Below are 17,191 nucleotides of genomic sequence, written 5' to 3'. Positions count from 1 at the left end.
GCGGCTCCGCCTGCAGCAGTCGCGACAGCACCACGTCCAGCACCTGCACACATTGCACACATTGCACTCACTCACATTGTTAGATTTCAGCATTATCAGCGCCCTAGACGAGATTTCTACAACCTCCCTTAATTCCAACAAGAAAAAAGGCACCCTGGGCAGTGGAAACACCCATCCCTTTTTTATAATAAAATGTGGCAAATGTGCAAGCGGCCACCTGATTCCGCCAAAATGGCGAAGCGACCGTAACGAACATAAATTTACCTGGGAGAGCGCCTCCCACTCCTGGTGCAGCGGGTGCGTTATGTCGATATGAGGTGGACAGGAATGCACTTTGTCGAGCGCCGCCTGCGTCCATTGCTCCACATACGACCACGTAACTAGCGGCGCCGCGATCATACAATACCTACACAACACATAATATCGGCTTAAACATAACAATAAGCAGTAATTATTAGATTATTAATAATTTCTCGCGAGTAAAATCGTGTGCAACAGCTAGTATCTTATGCATAGTTTTCTTGTTGAAGTACTTACCTAAAGCTATCTAATATTTCAGTTCGACAACGGCTAAAGAATATCGCAAACTCCTGTTCGCTGTCGTAGTCCATACATGCGTACGCCACTTCGTCGGACACGCCGTTGGCACGGGAAGACGGATACGATACCTGAAAATAACTTTTTTATAGTACAGCTCTCAAAACGTTTGTATTTACAAATTACCCTAATAACAACTGTCCCTTTGGGTTTGGAGGTCACTGCTTCTCCAGTGACTTTAAAATATAAAATATTCTAGCTGTTCTTGTGTGGCTTCATTTTAAAAACTTTGTTTACATTTATGAAACTTTTTCCAATTTAAACAGCTTGTCGTAAGTCTAGGGCATTTATTTTTAAAACATTAAAACTAAATATAAAGTATGATGTGTATGGTGATATTCTTAACAAAGAAGTGTTTATAGAAGTATAGACTTACTTTTAAAACCTTAGGTGCGGCAGCCTGCAGCCACCTGGGCACAACCGCGACAAGCAGAGGCAACTTGGAGATGTGGTCGTGCTTGAGGAAGGCCAGCCAGACCGCGTTGGCGGTGTGCGCCAGCGTCAGCGAGGGGTGCGAGGTGAGCAGCAGCGTGGTCTCCAGCAGCACCGGCAGCCACGCCTCCACGTTGCTGGCGTTCGACCACAGCGTCGTCAGTTGCTGCGCCAATCCTGCTAAGACCTAAAAAGTTACAGATGTGCCAAACAGGTTTACACGGTCAACATTTGGTAAGTCATAAAATTAAGTATTTCCATTCTTAAAATTGTATACCAAACTAGCTATCGCCCGCGAGTCTGTCCGCGCGGACGAAAGAAAAACTTAATAGCCTATGTGTTCTTCCAGACTATGTTCTACATCTGTGCAATATTTCAACAAAATCTATTAAGCAGTTTTGGAAATACATAGTAACAAACATCATCCATCTACACTTCCATTTTGTTTCGTAAAATTTCGTGAGTAGAAAAAAGCTAGGGAAAACATGACATACAGTATGATATTTTACAATTACAAAATAAATTCAAATTTTATTACCTGTGACAGTTTCTTGAGGAATAAGTATTGCTTTTCATCCGCAGTTCCGATGCTAGCGAGCGCTGCACGATGGATTGATGAGATTGCATCTTCACTAAATAATATCATTAATGGCTTACGCTCCTTTGTCTAAAACCATAAACCATATGTAAGCTATGACATCCTATATATTAGAGGTATAGGCGTTTCTTTATTTTTCGTAATCTATGTCTATAAATATAAAATCCGTGTGTCCGTATGTAATAAAAAAAACATGATCTATGTGTATTGGTTATAACAAAAAACATATATATTTTTAATGTGATTGTCTATAAGAATAATCGTTTGTAATTTAGTGTTGGACCAATTGTTACGGGAAAGTAGCTGACATACGCGGAAATTTTATATGCCAATTTTAATTCTGCGCTGAAGAAATCGTAGGCTACTAGTATTGTGGTATACTTACAGAGCCTTTTCTATTGACAACTTGCAACAAACACTCAGCAGCTGGTAATCGAAACACTTCATCTTGTAACAATATGCAGAGTATTTGCAGCAGTCGACCGTCATTCATCACAACATGGTTTGTAGACACCCATTCAACGAAACCTGTCAGTGTCAGTAATACCACCTAGAAGAAAAAAAAGCATTTATACAATACTAAAAAAAAAAAAATTGTGACCAGGAGTTTTCACCATTAGGAACATTTTTTTATAAGAGAAAGGGGCAAACAAGTTGACCACCTCTGTGTTCCTGCACACAGAGGTGGTCAACGACGCTTATAGACGTCCGTAACTGCATGTCATTCATGGAAATAATCATAGTCAGCGGTATGTTTTGTGCTAATATTTGGTTAGTGGAAAAGCACTCTGGGACATAGATTTGTGAAATCTTTATATTCTGCATACAACACAGAAAAAATAATAAATATTTCTTTTTACTATTAAACTGATATAATTTTCTTATGTTAACCTGTACAACACGCCCATTGCTTGCAGCAGCGGCATAATCACCAGCTGTGGTTTTCTCTCTGAACTCCTGAACATGAAGCTCTATGAGCCGCATAAAGAATGCAAATATCTCAGCCATGTTGCTTGTCAGTGCTTGGTAAATATCTTTGCGACGCTGATGTTGTTCCAAGGTCTGTAAATTAAAAAAAATAAGTTATTATAAGCAACATAGTGATGGCAAATGTCACTGAAAAAATAAGAATTAACATTGCATGCAGTAATTTATATTGTAAATAATGTTTGCTAAATGCTGAATATTTTTTTCTTATAAAGAATTGAGCATAAATATTACCTGTAGAGTGGCAACATCTTCAACAAGCCGTAGAAACACATGTAGGACTATTTGTGTGTGTAAATGTCCATGAGAGCATGCATCACTAAGTTCTGCGAGCAGTGTAGGCCACTGCTGCGGCCATTCACGCTTAATCATTTCAACTATAACCCGAGCTAGGGCATCATTAAGATGACCTGTCTCCCATCCACCCATGTATAATAGCTTCATGGCATTTTCCTGCAATAACAATATACATCACAATTAGACAATCAAAACTAGCATAGATAATTTGTATTAAATTTAAAGCATTCAGATTGCAGATTTCAATTATTTATTTTTATTTCATTAAATTACCTTAATAAATATTTTTTCAGCTTGTGTTATCTGTGTCCATCTATATTTGACAGTGTGCTCCATCAACTGCAGCCCAAAATGTTTAACAACAGCTGAATATTGACTACCACTAGCCAGGAGAAGCCCTGCTTGAGCACACCATGGTGAGTTCTCTTTGAAACTGCAAATAAATGGTGTTATTTCAAATATAAATTACCTTTTGACTCAAATTAAGTTGTAGAAAGTGCACTATTCATTTTTCGTTTAGAGAATTACATCATTCTACTATGCCAAATGTAGTTAAACACTGCGCTTACCTCTCGCAAGCATTGTAAGCTTGGTTTCTGGCATCATGTGACACGGCTGCGTTCAGCGTTAGTTCTACTGCTCGACTCAACTCGTCTGCTATGAGACCAACCTCCCCAGCCATGTCACCATTCACTGCCTCCACATTCATTGCAGCTTTTGTTTGCTGTCAATGGAAAACAATAACATATAAGAGACGGAGTCATCGCTTATAATATAAATATAAACAACGTAAATAAAGCACACAATTGAAAAAAAAAATTGACACTGCAACAATGTTTTGATGAAAAACTTATTTTACTCACCTAATTTTCCTAACTAGAAAATCTTCATATAACTTAATGCACTTCACATTTCGATTACCTCGATACTGAAAAGAATGCCTAAGTTTTAAATGCGACTACAGGCATAATATAAAGGAATTTTTATGGCAAGTACCCGGTGGTAGCTATCAAAATATTAAACTAAAGTCACTTTAGACCCGAAAAAGACTAGAACTATAAAGATATACAATAGTAGCTATACGTAAACTTTATATTTTTTGTGCAACACCTCCATTTACGACATAATTAATAAAATTACATTCAAAACATAGGAAATACCTCGTGTCGTTTGACTGAAAAGAATCAGAGTGAACCTAACCATAAACAATATTTACAACACTTTGACTTGAATCTAAACAAGTAGTTTTTCTTATAAACCGCAGCTTACTTTATCTTATAAAGGTGTAAATTATATTTTGGTTTGCTGTGATTGAAGAGAACATAAACAAATGTTGGTATAGTATAATTTCGAGTTAAGTATCATTTATTTTCTATAACCGAAACTTCGCTTTAGCATGACATTTTTATTTCCGGTTCTTTGTGTATGAAAGTCAAAGTTGTGTTATTGTTTTGACAGATGCCAGCGAATACAATTTGAAAATTGGTGCCTTGAATTTCCCTACTTTGTTTTTCCTTTGTTTTGAAAGTAATTATTTGCGATCGCTTGCGATTCTGATTATTTGTCCTGTATATCTTAATGCAAATATGTCTTAAGAAAGGAGAAAGTTGAAGATTTATTTTTGCTAGTAAGAGATAAATAATTGTAATGGACTCAAGTTCCCTTAAACCATCTTTAGAAAAACAACTCAAAGGTCACCAAGGCGGAATTACAGCTTTGTTTTATAATCCTAACGATACACAAATTGCTAGCAGCTCCTTGGACCATAGTGTTTTGGTAAATTTCAATAACACCATGTTTAATAGTGGTCTTCACCCTTTCGCTATTGCATAAATTTTATAATTGCTTTTTCCAGTTATGGGATCTGAGTCGGCCCATGCGCAGTTACAGATTCCAAGGACATGAAGAAGCTGTAATGGATGTGACATTCTCTCCACGGGGAAAATATATGGCATCTGCATCTCGTGATAAGACTGTTAGATTGTGGGTGCCTACTGTTACGGGCAGTACTGGAGTATTCAAAGCTCACTCTCAAACAGTGCGATCTGTGCAATTTAGTCCTGATGGTTCACGGGTAAACTAAATGATTAAATGTAAAACTTAATAATTGCTTAAATTTAATTGAACTTTTTTTAAAATTTTTTGTAGATATTAACAGCATCAGATGATAAGATAGTGAAGTTGTGGTCAAGTGAGAAGTATAAATTCATTTCTTCATTTGTTGGTCACACAAACTGGGTGCGTTGTGCTCGTATGTCTCATGATGGTTCTGTCATAGCATCATGTTCTGATGATAAAACTACTCGACTCTGGAGTCCTGATGCTGGAAAGTGCATACATGAATATAAGGATAGTAAAGTCTATGCCACACATCTATCATGGCATCCATCTGGTTGTTATATAGCTATTGGATCATCTCATGGAAATGTTATGGTTTATGATATAAGAACTCACAACCTCGTCCAGTATTATAGGTAAATTATCTCTCATTCTTTTAAAATTTAAACCTATTTACTCCTAATATTGTTTAAGTATTTGAAGTTAACTCACATTCAAGCATATGGCAGTGAATGTGTTATATCTGATAGATTCATGAGTGTCACCATTCGACGATCTAGGCTATATCTAGAGAAGGTGGAAGCTAGTTATCATATTTGTGTGTTGAAGTACTTTATATATCTTTTTTACATATTTTCGAATCTCCAGGGGGAGACTTGCCTGATCTCTCATAGCGGTGTTCACATATAGTATTTACAAAAAAATGTTTTCAGCATACACACTGATGCAGTGACACAATTGGCTTTTCATCCAAGTGGAAGTTATATCTTGACATCTGGGAAAGATGGCAAAATAAAGGTAAAACAAAAGTCAAAACACTATCTATTGTGTGCAAATTACTAATTATTTCTTTTTCTGTCTAGATATTAGACTTACTTGAAGGACATCCTATATTTACTGTTACGGGACACAATGGTGCTGTAAATTCTGTCAGCTTTTCGACTAGTGGAAATGGTTTCGCATCGGGCGGTGAAGACAAAATGGTAACTAAGATATTTAAAAATGATTATGCAATTGAAAACATTTTTAAAATTTCATTTTTCGTAGGTTTTTATATGGCGTACTAACTTCACTGAGTTTGCTGATGAAAGTAAAGAAAATGAGGAATGCAATCAGCAGAAATCAGTACCACAGAGTGCCTCACAAAAAGCGTCATCCGCAAGAAGAATTCAGGTTGTCAAAAAGAGATAACATTCATAGAAAAAGTAGATTAAATATGACAATAAAAGTTAGTCCATATTGTAATTGCTATAAATTAAACCAACAATAGATTTGCTTTACAAAGACTTTGTGTAAAGATGTATTTTGTAAAGCCTCATATAACAGAAAAATATTTTTGGTTCAATATGTTGTATATAATATATAATATGTTGTACTTCTCAGTTCTGTATGATAGCGGAAATTTAAAATAGGATTTTAAATTTATGTAAAGGATTAATGTAGAGATTATTGATAGTTAGATGTTTGAAAATGTAGCAGGATGAGGAATCTCTATATGATAAATATGTTTCTTATTTAAACAGTATTTGTACAACCTTTTTTTGAATTACATATATGAAAATTACGAAAAATGTTAAATAGTATTAGCAAGCTGTGCACATGCTAATGTATGCTGTTGTCTGTAAATATAAGAGCAACTAGAGTATTGTAAAATAGAAGCAACTGTAATTTAGAAAGTTCTTACTTATTTCATACAAAAATAGTTTTTATTTTGTAGATACCTCCCATAGTTTTGAAATAATTCAAAAAATATTTAAGAAAACAGTCTAAGTGGACTTTTATACAATTAATTTGACAGGAGATTAATAAAAAATCTTCTGAACTAGGGTGCAAGGTTATGGTACAAATGCTATCACAGCTCCAAGTATCCTATTGTCACATTTGTCCATCTCGATGATCCTTCAAATATGGAAGAACCTGTCGCAAGCAGCACATTCTATGAAGAAACTAATGAAAACTTACGAAATGTGTCTGATCCAATAAACATGACATTTGAAAGAGATCCATGTAAAAGTGGTACAAGAATTGACATGAGCTCAGAAGTTGGATCACCAACATTCAATGTTGGTCATATAAGCCACATACCACGCACACCTCCAAATCCTTCCACATACCGAGTACCATCTGTTATCAACTGTTCTGCTACAGAAAATAAGGAAGATTTATTTGGAATGATAAAACTTAAGGAAACTGACATTTGTTATACTAGTGGAACAATAGAGTGGGTAGGTCGCAAAAGAACATTTCCCTTGAACACTGGGTTTAAAGTTATCAGCGATAACCATAGTCCTAAAAATGAAAATTGTGTTAAAAGAGCAAAGAAAAATCCACCACCATGCAATCTGAATAAGATAAAGGAGTGCGATTGTGCTGATGTTTTACCTACAGTCAATGCTATTGTTGATCACTTAAATGCTTTGCATGAAGCTGTGGATATTGTTGACTTGAGACTTAATACATTAGAAGAAGTTGCTATTAATTAATAAAATAACTGTTTATGAAAATAAATTTATTAAATACTGTACTCTGAAAAATATAATTAATGTAATATTAATAACAGTTTTCTTATTTACAAACAAAGAATAAAATGATTTTAAGACTTGTCATATATAACTACAAAGTAATAAAATGTGTTTCTTAATGAGAAGTTTAACTGAAGTACAATATTTATAAAACTTGGTTCACAGATTGTAATGTTAATACCTGCCTTGATTTACTTATCATAACTTTGCAAAGATTTTTCACTATTGTGTTCCAACATACGTTGTCTTTTTGCCGGTCTTCTTGATAACCTCTAGCAGCTGTTCAGCACTTAGAGAAGATGTTACAGATACTTTTTGGTCTGGAAGACTTATAGACACTTCGTTAACACCTTGGCCTTTTAACCTATTAAGTACCCTCTCTACTGCGCCAGAGCAGCCTTCACAAGTCATTTCTACGTTAAAAATATGGGTCTGTAACAAAACAGTCAGTTTTCTTATCAAATATCTGAGTAATTATATGTTTATTCATCTCTTATCTTACCGAAGACATGTTCTTATTTTTGTTAAAGAAACAAAGCAAAAAGGAAGAAGCTGGATAAGTCCAGAGTACTGGCAATTTATTGGAAATTAGAGAATATCAAATAACTCCTTATCAATAGATAAATTTTATCAAATCAGTAAACGTAATTTGACAGTTTGACAGGTCAACGACCCTATTTCAATAGAGTCAATAAAGCTAAAAACAACATCTTTTTGTGGATTATCCTTTCTTTTTTGAAGAAGAAGACATTTTATAAAGCTTTTTTTAACAATGTCAACTGCTATTCCAAAGTTACAAAATTATTTAAAACATTTTGTAGGAAATATCAATGACAATATGTATTAATTATCTGCCGGCTGTTCCACTCCATAAATTATATATCTCTGCCTGTTTGTCAAATAGGCAACTGAAATATGGTGTGCCCGTATAAGTTTTTTTATTTATTAAGTGTTTCTGATTTTATGTTATAGTTTAAATAGAATTAGAACCATGTCGCTTCTGGAGAGCTTAAAAGAATTAGGCTGGTAAGTTGTCCAATTCCAAATCTAGACTTGCATCTTTGATTGCATTTTTATTTTCGATAATCGTATGTTTCCAGGCATCTCACACAGGAAGGGATTGATACTATTAGCGAAAATGGTGAAATACAGGATGTAAATATCATTAGCCGAAAGGCTTTAGACGTAAGTACACATAAATGATTTAACAAGTTGACTACTGGTTCAACAATCTGGTTCAAGTAATTAAAGTGCATACTTCCGATGTTGCAGTATGATTTGAGGGAAATCGGAGATGCTGCATTTCCGGAAGAATTTACAAAAGATCCTACTAAACTGGAACAACCGATAGTCGTTCAAATACAGAAGATAAGAAATGTGTCAGCACCAAAGGCTAATGAAGAATCTAATTCAGCCCCTCGAATGTTGAAGTTGACACTACATGATGGGAAAACAATTTGTACAGGATTGGAGAGCAGTCATATTTCCAACCTTAGTATTAATACACCACCAGGTACAAAGTTGTTGCTCAATAATGAAGGCCTTGAAGTATGCCATGGTATCATCTGGCTATCTCCAAGTGTTATAACAATATTGGGTGGAAAGGTTGCTCATATGATTGAAAAATGGGAACTAAATCGGAGCCTTGCAAAGCATACTAGAGGTAGGTTATACTATCAAATAATTTCCTTACAAATGTCTGACAAACACTGGGTTTAAAATCAGAAAGTAAATAATATGGATTTCACTTGTAACAAGAAATCTAATTGGATTGTTATAAGAACTTGCTTTTTTTTACAAGAACAATTAGGTTATCAATAAAAGTTGACAGTAATAAAATATTACTGAGTATTGACATTTAAAAAGTGGTAAAACCCAGTGTATTGTATGTGTATAGGTCCTGAAATTTTATGATGCAACTTGAGTGTTTAAATGTTTATTTTTTATTTTTTAAAGGTGGTATAGGTGCGGAAGGTGGACCTCCTCCATGGATTCCATTTGGCCAGCGGCTTGAAGCAATGACCTTGGAAAAACAGTTCAAGAGCTTACAGGAAGCTAACAAACAGGACAATGCTGAGTTTGAAGCTCAAAGAAAAGGTGCAATAGCTGAAGCTCAAAGGTTATCAGGTGTTAAAAAGGTATAATATTATCTTGTCTTACAACAATATGTTATACATGTGTTTAATATTAATATTTGAGTTATGTTACAGGTGTTTGGTGGAGGTACTAAACCTTTACTGGATGCAAATGTCCAAAAGATTGTTGATGCTGGATTTTCTGAGGAGCAAGCTGAAAATGCTCTTAAATATACAAAAAATAATGTTGACAGGGCTCTGAGGATATTGCAAAAGAGAGATAATTCTGAAAACAGAAGTAAGGATAAAGATAAGAAAGAGACAGAGCCACCTAAACGTAAACCTCGCCACAGGGATCAAACTGATGATGATATTGTACCTATTAAGCCATCAGGCATGGTGTCCCTATTTGATTTTCTAGAAGACAAACTACCCAATATTCCAGATAAAGACAAGAGTACCCAAAAAAATGTCCCAACTGATGATAGAGGAGATAGGAACTATCCTAAGGAGAGAAACAGTGCCAAAAGTAGTTCAAGATCACACAGATATGATGGAGCCAACAGGCATAAATCAGAAGGCAGAGGGCATTATTCAAATGATAATCATCACAGAGATGACAGAAAGTATCAAAATCAAAATGAAAAACCACCAAGATTTCAGAAGAAGTTGGATGAGAGAAATAAACAGCACCAACACCATCACAATCATCATCAGAATCATCACCATCACCAACAACAACAGCAGCAGCAACAGCAGCAACAACAACAACAGCAACAACTACATCAACAACACCAACATCAGCAGCAACAAGATGTTAATGTCAATATGAACTTACAGTACAACAACTCCTATCACAACCCACATAATAATCCTTACGATCACAGTAGATATAATGAAAGAAATGTTAATGATAATAATATACAATTGCCCCAAAACTTTCGGAACAACAGCAATGTGATGGACAGTTTAACCGAAGCTACGGCTAATTTAAATATACTATCAAACTCATCAAGGCATAGCGAAGATATGTCACGTAACTATCAAACACATCAAGATCAGATGTACCTCAAGCAACAATATATGCCTAATCAGAACATGCAAGACATGACTGGTTACCGGAGGGCCAATGATATGCAGAAATATCCAGACCAACAGTATCAACGGAGGCAGCAACAACAGTCAAATGGCTATATGGAACCACAGCAAAATTTGCAAAATCCGATGTACGCGAATATGAATTACATGGGAGGGGCACAGAGTGGGTATAATGGAAGGCAATATGGCTATGGAAGACCGCAAGAGTATAACACGATGCGACCTGCTGGGCCATTCCTACCGGGCTCTCTGCTTGGCTTCCAAAATGCAGCTGTCAATGAACAAGCTCGAGCTCTGCTTGGTGTCACTGACGTCAATTGGAAAGTAGGGGACAGATGCCTCGCGCTCTATTGGGAAGACAATAATGTAAGATTTATTTGTAAATTCTTGATTTTTTTGCCTTGTTTTATTTTACTGATGTATTGATTTTTGTTTCAGTTCTATGAGGCTGAGGTGACGGGAATTTCAGCTAATACAGTAGTTGTTAAATTTTGTGCATATGGTAACCATGAAGAAGTTTTAAAATCTAACTGTTTGCCATTCCCTAATCAATGTAAGTATAGGATTTCTCAAATTATTTCATAATCAAATAGTGCTGATCTACCAATATGTTAGGGATAGAGAAATCCATTATAGTTTGGTATATAGGTTATAATAGAGACCAATATCTCATGAAGTATCAATCATACAATTTAATAAAGGTGATATTCATGCTAAAATCTCTACAACTGTCCCTTATTTGGTCCATTGAGTAAGGAGCTACAAATTACAAAATTAGATAGTGATGTTTAATGTTATATTTTAAAATAAACGATTTAGTTGTATGTTTGCGATGTTCAGCAGTGGGTGGCAGCGGAGGGTACGTGTCGCGCGGCGGCATGTTCCCCGCGCGCCGGCCGTAGGGACACGCCGCGGCGACGCGGGCGCGCCCCGCCGCCCCCGCCCCCGCCGCGCCCAGCTGACCGCGCTCTCGCTCACACGCACCGCGCTCACCCTTTACCCAACGATGTCTCGCTCTAACGATCTGTCAATACATTCACATTCACTTATGTTGTCCTAGTACAGTTTCAATATACAGTATGTTACATAAATCCTGTTTCGTTTTTGTATCATTAATTCAATTTTACTGTAAGAAAATTTTACTATTAAATATGTCATTTTGCCGTTCATTCTTTACGCTATCATATGTAACTAACACAAAAATATAGACTTTAGTTTAGTTTTTAGCTAGTTTAGCTGAAAGTATTTCTCGCGAATCGAATGGGTCTGATTGTTATGGCCTAAACCAGTGATATCCCAAGCTTTCTTTTTATTTGTTACCATAATAGTAGCGAATTCTTAACGTACATTTGGTTATTTGTATAATTGTTAATATATGTAAATTAATAAAAAAATTTATAGCCCTAATTTTTATCCCGGATCTAACAGGGTTTTTGAAACATACTGTTTGTATGAAGCCTATGTCCATTGATTTTTTTTAACTTTAATAAATAATGTATAATTTACAGTGTCATTGTAGCCATCTTACATTAAAGCAAGGGATTTTTATTTTGAAAAGAATATGCATACTTTAATCTCTATTGCACTATTAAGTAAGTAGTTAATTTAGCGCGTAAAGTTACGCAATAGTCATTCATTCACTTACTTGTGCGACTATGTTCATAGTGAATACTCTGTGACATTTCGTTGGATGAAAATGTTCACTTCATAAAGAAGTATAACTTCTAATATAATCTTCGGAGACGTCGATTGGGAAAAGCTCGCATCATATTTTATTTATAACACGTCACGATGCTGCGTGCATATCGCAATATGACACTCAATAAAGCGTTTTTTTTCTGTTTTTGTTATGTACAGTATTTAAAAAAATGCAGTACTGTGAGAAAATTAATAAAATTGCATAATAAAATATTATTCTGATGTTTACGTTAATATTTCGCCTAAGTCTTAGTTTGTGAATCTCGCAATATATTTGTGCATAGCACGTTGCCCTTAGCATTATAGTTATAATTTACTAATTAGAGATTTGAATACATTGTGTACACTGACCTCTATAAATAGACAGACTATAAAATGTGATATTTGCGCCTATTTGATTTTCAACATTATGGTGCAAATGGTAGCGGTGGTGAGGTTGGAACGAAGCGAATCATTTCCCTGCAATGACATATCTATTTATAGAGGTCAATGATTGCGTGTGTTGCAACACTAATATATAAAAAAATATTTCATTCGTGAATTCTAATATTTGGATGTAAGCAAGTAAGTGGATAGAAGATACTTTAACACGTACATTGCCGCCGACTTGCGATTTGCAATACAAAAAACCGTAATGGAATGGAGTGTTGAGATTTTAAAAAATGCTATATTTTAAATAATTAAAGCTTTGTTTTTATCGTATTAAATACAATATTAAGTTTCGAAATGTACGCAGTGTCGTGTGATTAGTTCAGCGTTTTTAAGTGTTACATTTATTAGTAAATCTTGACGTTTAAGGGTTCTAACACAGCGTATGTTAATTTATTGTCGGTATATATGTAACCAACGTAGTTAGCTTCTATAAGTGTAATATGTTGTAATCTAGCGCAAAATGTGTAATATATTATTATTCGGCCGAGCGCCGGAAATATTGTTTGAAAAAGTGTTTGTTTTTGTTTTTAACGTTTGTATAGTTATATTAATTGATTGTAACATTATTAGAACAGCCTAAATTTAGACCCTTTCCCTTTCCACCCTTTTCTTAAGGGAAGGAAAAGTGGATTTGACGGTGGAGGTGACACATAAGAAGGAGAAATATCCTCTTTATGTGCGTCTCGTTCAATTAAGGGTAGGCAACGCATCTGCAATTGCGGATGTTTATGAGCAGCTGTCGCTTTCCATTTCGGTGGATTCAGGTGGCCGCTCGCTCGTTTGCCACCTTATGTTATAAAAAAAAACAGTAAAACGAGAATTATTGACGTTTCTTAACAATTTTGATTCAAGGCAGGTTAATAAAAAATAATTATTGTACAAAAGTTATAATTTTGTGTAAATTTTTTTATGATTTAGAGACGAATGTTTTCTTCACGTTCTTTTATTAACTAAAATATTAAATTGGTACATAATTGGTGAATTCGTCTGCAAAGGAAGAGCTTACGAACGTCATTATGAAAATGTTAAGTTATATCAAAAACCATTTTAAGAAATACTGATAATAGTTCCAATTGGTAACTTTACATGACATTTGTTTTTAGTTTTATTGCTTAAATGGTTATTTTAAAAGCCACAGACTTATTAAATTTAAAATCTAAAAGCAGTTAAAGGCACTTTTGGTTGTGGACTTTCTAACGCTTTATTAGATTTATGTGTAATGAATGCATAAATGTTTGGTTTTAACACTTTGAATTAATTTATATAATTATCTTGTTTAGTTCCTAATATACATAAAAATATCGACACACGAGTTTTTAGTTGTAAACTTTCGAGTTTTGCTCTCACGGTCGATTCAGTTTTCCGTATTGAAAATTGTTTTATGGTATCGTCAGTACTCACTTTCATTCATACTTCATAGATGAATAATTTCTTAACACCATAAGCATAACTAGACTTGTCTGACGTCACAGGGGAGGGATGCTACGGTGTACAAAAAAGTTGTATCCTTAAATGTAATAAAAGGAATGTTGTAAAGCCCTGCTGTAAAACAAAACTGTATGCAAGGAGATGAGAATTGAGAGGGAGGTTGTTGGTACGACGCTCTTAATTTATCGTGGATGTTGTAGTTTGCTAATAATCTCTTATCATTTATTTTGATTGATGAAGTTCGTGTAAACCAGTGTTTTTCAACCTTTTAGTTAGGAAAAAGTTATCGATGAGTTGAGACAAATATGCCCGTCGTTAGTCTTCGAATAAACAACCCCTAGCAATGCTTTAAGGTTGAAAAATAACGGTATGAACCCAAGCTCAATTCCGTGCTATATTCTATCGATGTCCTACGCGACGGCAGCGCCCTCGCCGGCTGACGGCAGCGCTCTGTACATTATTACCTATTTTCTGTTAAAGTAACGATCTATTAACAAAAAAAACTAATAAAATGAATTAACATATTCCGTTGTTGTTTGATTTATCTATTATTTTAATTGTAATAGCAAACATTAACAAGAGACGTCAATTTAAAGTTTTACACCTTATGGAAATATAGCAAGAATACAATAGTAGGGTAAGTAGTGCACAAAGAAGTTATTTCCAATAATTACCGTATGACATTTGTATCAAACAAGAGGTCCCTTCAATGTCATACTGGACCGGTTGTAGGAAGGTTTCTATAAATATTTTTCGATCTTGATTTTAACTATTACAATACTGGAAGAGCGTTTGTACCCTATAATTGTTACCTGTATACCTATCGCATCTTAACTGACCTAGTTATGGTTAAAAAAGTACATACTTCGACTTGAGATTGACCCATAGCTTGGACTTTTGGTGGGGCGTCGCGTCGCCCGCCGTTTCAATTCAAACCAGTCGCAATTCTTTCGTCGAGTGTTCACGTCGCTTTCCAAATATTAATTACGAAACATTGTGAATTAACTTTACGCAGTAATAAATGTGAGAGTGATGATTAAGTGAAATCATTGCCGACAATTACTTTGGATATAATTTGTGCGACGACCTGTTATTAAAAGGTAATTTAAATGTTGATTCATTTACCAATTAAAAAAATCTTGAATAAAGTAATGATGTTTATAAACAATATAGACATTAACTAGTTTCGGAAATATCTTTGTTATTAAAACAGTCTTGAATTGCATTTCGGAGGTGAAGTTCAGTTTTTATTTACATAACGAAGGTACACGTTTTCGTTTGTGTTTTGTTGACAAGTGAAATGTTTGTGGTACAAACCTTACGTGTGTACTTTCACTTATTGTCTATCAGCGGAAAGCGAATGGATCAGATGGGCCTTGCGTTATCCACCTCACGCCTCACCTTGACTGAGTCGCTGCGCCCGCGCAACTTGTGCCACACGAGCATAATATATGCGGCGCGCATGACATAAATACCTACATGTTGATACTAACGATAAACAATTTATGTAAGTACTACAGGCATTTTGTAGTAACGTTTTTGTTACCATTATGGATGATTACGTCAGGCTTTTTTTGAAATTTGTAAATGCTTTACCGGTAAAAGCACAGCCCAAATACTGTTAAAAAAAGTTTAGGTTTAAAAGTACTAAAGCCAGTATTTTCTGATAAGAAAACTAGTGTTCTCCGAATATGGTGTGGAAAACAAGATGAGAGCGGGACTTGTTATTACAAAAACTAGTGCATCGGTTACCGTAAAGTAGTTAACAGGACAAAATGCTTTGCTAGTTTGCTACTATAAGTACCCCGTGTACTTAAAGCAAGCCATTTTAGTCCGCTGTCCACAATACTTGTTCTCTCTATTATCGACAATTACTACAATAAGCTGTTTTTTTTTGCAAAACAATATTTAAAACGTGCATAACCATGAGGTGCCGCGCCGGTAACCTAGTACAATCATCGTTATTGTTTGAATACAACATAGATAAATGATACGTTTTTGTACAGCAATTACAAAAAAAAGTAAATCTGATGTCATATTAAATATCACTGTGGCTAAGATTAATTTCGCATATTGCAAACATATTTCCATAGTTATCTTAATTCAGACAATGGGGAAAATAGAACTCTTTGTTGTATTAGCATTAGGATTTCCGTAAACTTTTCTTGTAAAAGGTAAGCAAATTGTTTAACACTTTAATGGAGTAAAATTTAAAATAATCCCTAAGTAGACTGTGTTCAAAACTCATGCCAAAGTCCATGCAAGATGCTAAATATCACTTGTGTTCATCTACTTGTGTTGTATAGAGTTTAATTACGAAATGTTTTTTTAACAGATGAAAAACAAGGATAATGTTTGTGCACCTTCCGCAGCCTAGGCGAATAGATTTATTTTAAAAACGAGTGTTACCAGTCGGTGTAATTTTTGGTAATTAATATTTTCTCCAAATATTTTCTTGCAGTGTACTGGAATGGGCATAGGCGCGATGGACAGCTGCGGCCGTTGTATGAAAGTGTCGCTCATTGCGATCAACATTATCATATTTGTAAGTATTTATTATCACAATATCTATAATTTCACTTACATCCTTTATGAAGAGTACAGAAATATAATCGGTTATAGGAACTTACACCCCAGAAGTCGAAAATATTATACACTAGCTGTTGCTCGTGACATCCACGTGAAATTAAAAGTAGAACAAAACATAGTCTATGTTACTCAGCGACAACGTAACTTTTTAATGGTGAAAGACTTTTTAAAATCGTCTCTGTGGTTTTTGAATTACATAAATACACACAAAAATACGAATCTCATCTGTTTATAGTATTAGTATAGATATACATAGACGCAATACATTAGCTCGAGAAAACTGAGCCTTTGCAATTAAGCAGCTTACTCAAATGTTTCTTGTCTATCAGATAAGCGGTGGTCTCGCGCTGGGCGTAGGCACATGGGTGTGGGTGTCGCGG

General features: G+C 35.0%; 4 protein-coding genes across 5 annotated transcripts in view; 3 read left to right on the top strand and 1 right to left on the bottom strand.

Annotated features, from left to right (window-relative positions):
* The window catches only part of LOC106104965 (exportin-5), an 11,880-nt gene extending 7,835 nt beyond the window's left edge, over nucleotides 1-4,045 (bottom strand). The window contains exons 1-11 of the mRNA XM_013285158.1: nucleotides 3,775-4,045; nucleotides 3,481-3,635; nucleotides 3,185-3,344; nucleotides 2,849-3,067; nucleotides 2,519-2,689; nucleotides 2,013-2,177; nucleotides 1,568-1,696; nucleotides 974-1,216; nucleotides 538-668; nucleotides 265-406; nucleotides 3-43 (exon numbers count right to left, since the gene is read on the bottom strand). Of these exons, the coding sequence (XP_013140612.1) occupies nucleotides 3-43; nucleotides 265-406; nucleotides 538-668; nucleotides 974-1,216; nucleotides 1,568-1,696; nucleotides 2,013-2,177; nucleotides 2,519-2,689; nucleotides 2,849-3,067; nucleotides 3,185-3,344; nucleotides 3,481-3,620 (1,541 nt within the window). The 5' untranslated portion in view covers nucleotides 3,621-3,635; nucleotides 3,775-4,045. The remainder of the gene's footprint in view (nucleotides 1-2; nucleotides 44-264; nucleotides 407-537; nucleotides 669-973; nucleotides 1,217-1,567; nucleotides 1,697-2,012; nucleotides 2,178-2,518; nucleotides 2,690-2,848; nucleotides 3,068-3,184; nucleotides 3,345-3,480; nucleotides 3,636-3,774) is intronic.
* A 245-nt stretch (nucleotides 4,046-4,290) lies between these two features.
* LOC106105000 (POC1 centriolar protein homolog A-like) lies at nucleotides 4,291-7,507 on the top strand. Its single transcript, XM_013285197.1, has 7 exons — nucleotides 4,291-4,687; nucleotides 4,767-4,985; nucleotides 5,060-5,385; nucleotides 5,683-5,767; nucleotides 5,833-5,952; nucleotides 6,017-6,142; nucleotides 6,796-7,507. The coding sequence occupies exons 1-7, from the start codon at nucleotides 4,559-4,561 to the stop codon at nucleotides 7,450-7,452; spliced, it is 1,662 nt and encodes a 553-aa protein (XP_013140651.1). The 5' UTR covers nucleotides 4,291-4,558; the 3' UTR covers nucleotides 7,453-7,507.
* Nucleotides 7,508-8,391: 884 nt separating this feature from the next.
* LOC106104997 (tudor domain-containing protein 3) lies at nucleotides 8,392-13,014 on the top strand. 2 transcript variants are annotated; one of them, XM_013285195.1, is made up of 7 exons: nucleotides 8,392-8,517; nucleotides 8,592-8,676; nucleotides 8,764-9,154; nucleotides 9,448-9,629; nucleotides 9,702-11,030; nucleotides 11,103-11,217; nucleotides 11,508-13,014. In XM_013285195.1, the coding sequence occupies exons 1-7, from the start codon at nucleotides 8,483-8,485 to the stop codon at nucleotides 11,564-11,566; spliced, it is 2,196 nt and encodes a 731-aa protein (XP_013140649.1). In that variant the 5' UTR covers nucleotides 8,392-8,482; the 3' UTR covers nucleotides 11,567-13,014. The 2 variants fall into 2 exon arrangements, with proteins under 2 accessions (XP_013140649.1, XP_013140648.1); XM_013285194.1 differs by having other exon boundaries at nucleotides 11,505-13,014.
* Nucleotides 13,015-14,998: 1,984 nt separating this feature from the next.
* Nucleotides 14,999-17,191, top strand: part of LOC106104998 (tetraspanin-4-like) — a gene marked incomplete in the record, with an annotated part of 4,100 nt that continues 1,907 nt past the window's right edge. Inside the window, 3 exon segments of the mRNA XM_013285196.1 lie at nucleotides 14,999-15,322; nucleotides 16,684-16,767; nucleotides 17,141-17,191. Coding sequence (XP_013140650.1) covers nucleotides 16,693-16,767; nucleotides 17,141-17,191 — 126 coding nt within the window.

The sequence above is a fragment of the Papilio polytes genome, unplaced genomic scaffold (assembly GCF_000836215.1).
Source record: "Papilio polytes unplaced genomic scaffold, Ppol_1.0 DF823288.1, whole genome shotgun sequence".
Taxonomy (NCBI): Eukaryota; Metazoa; Arthropoda; class Insecta; order Lepidoptera; family Papilionidae; genus Papilio; species Papilio polytes.
This window is presented reverse-complemented; position numbering and strand designations above follow the sequence as displayed.

Bases quoted from the DNA above. Each gene is read 5' to 3' on its own strand.
- LOC106105000 (XM_013285197.1), top strand. From the start codon at position 4,559: ATGGACTCAAGTTCCCTTAAACCATCTTTAGAAAAACAACTCAAAGGT. The intron at 4,986-5,059 runs GTAAACTAAATG...AATTTTTTGTAG, and splicing joins TTAGTCCTGATGGTTCACGG to ATATTAACAGCATCAGATGA. The intron at 5,386-5,682 runs GTAAATTATCTC...AAATGTTTTCAG, and splicing joins AACCTCGTCCAGTATTATAG to CATACACACTGATGCAGTGA.
- LOC106104997 (XM_013285194.1), top strand. From the start codon at position 8,483: ATGTCGCTTCTGGAGAGCTTAAAAGAATTAGGCTG. The intron at 9,630-9,701 runs GTATAATATTAT...GTTATGTTACAG, and splicing joins GGTTATCAGGTGTTAAAAAG to GTGTTTGGTGGAGGTACTAA. The intron at 11,218-11,504 runs GTAAGTATAGGA...TGCGATGTTCAG, and splicing joins TTTGCCATTCCCTAATCAAT to CAGTGGGTGGCAGCGGAGGG.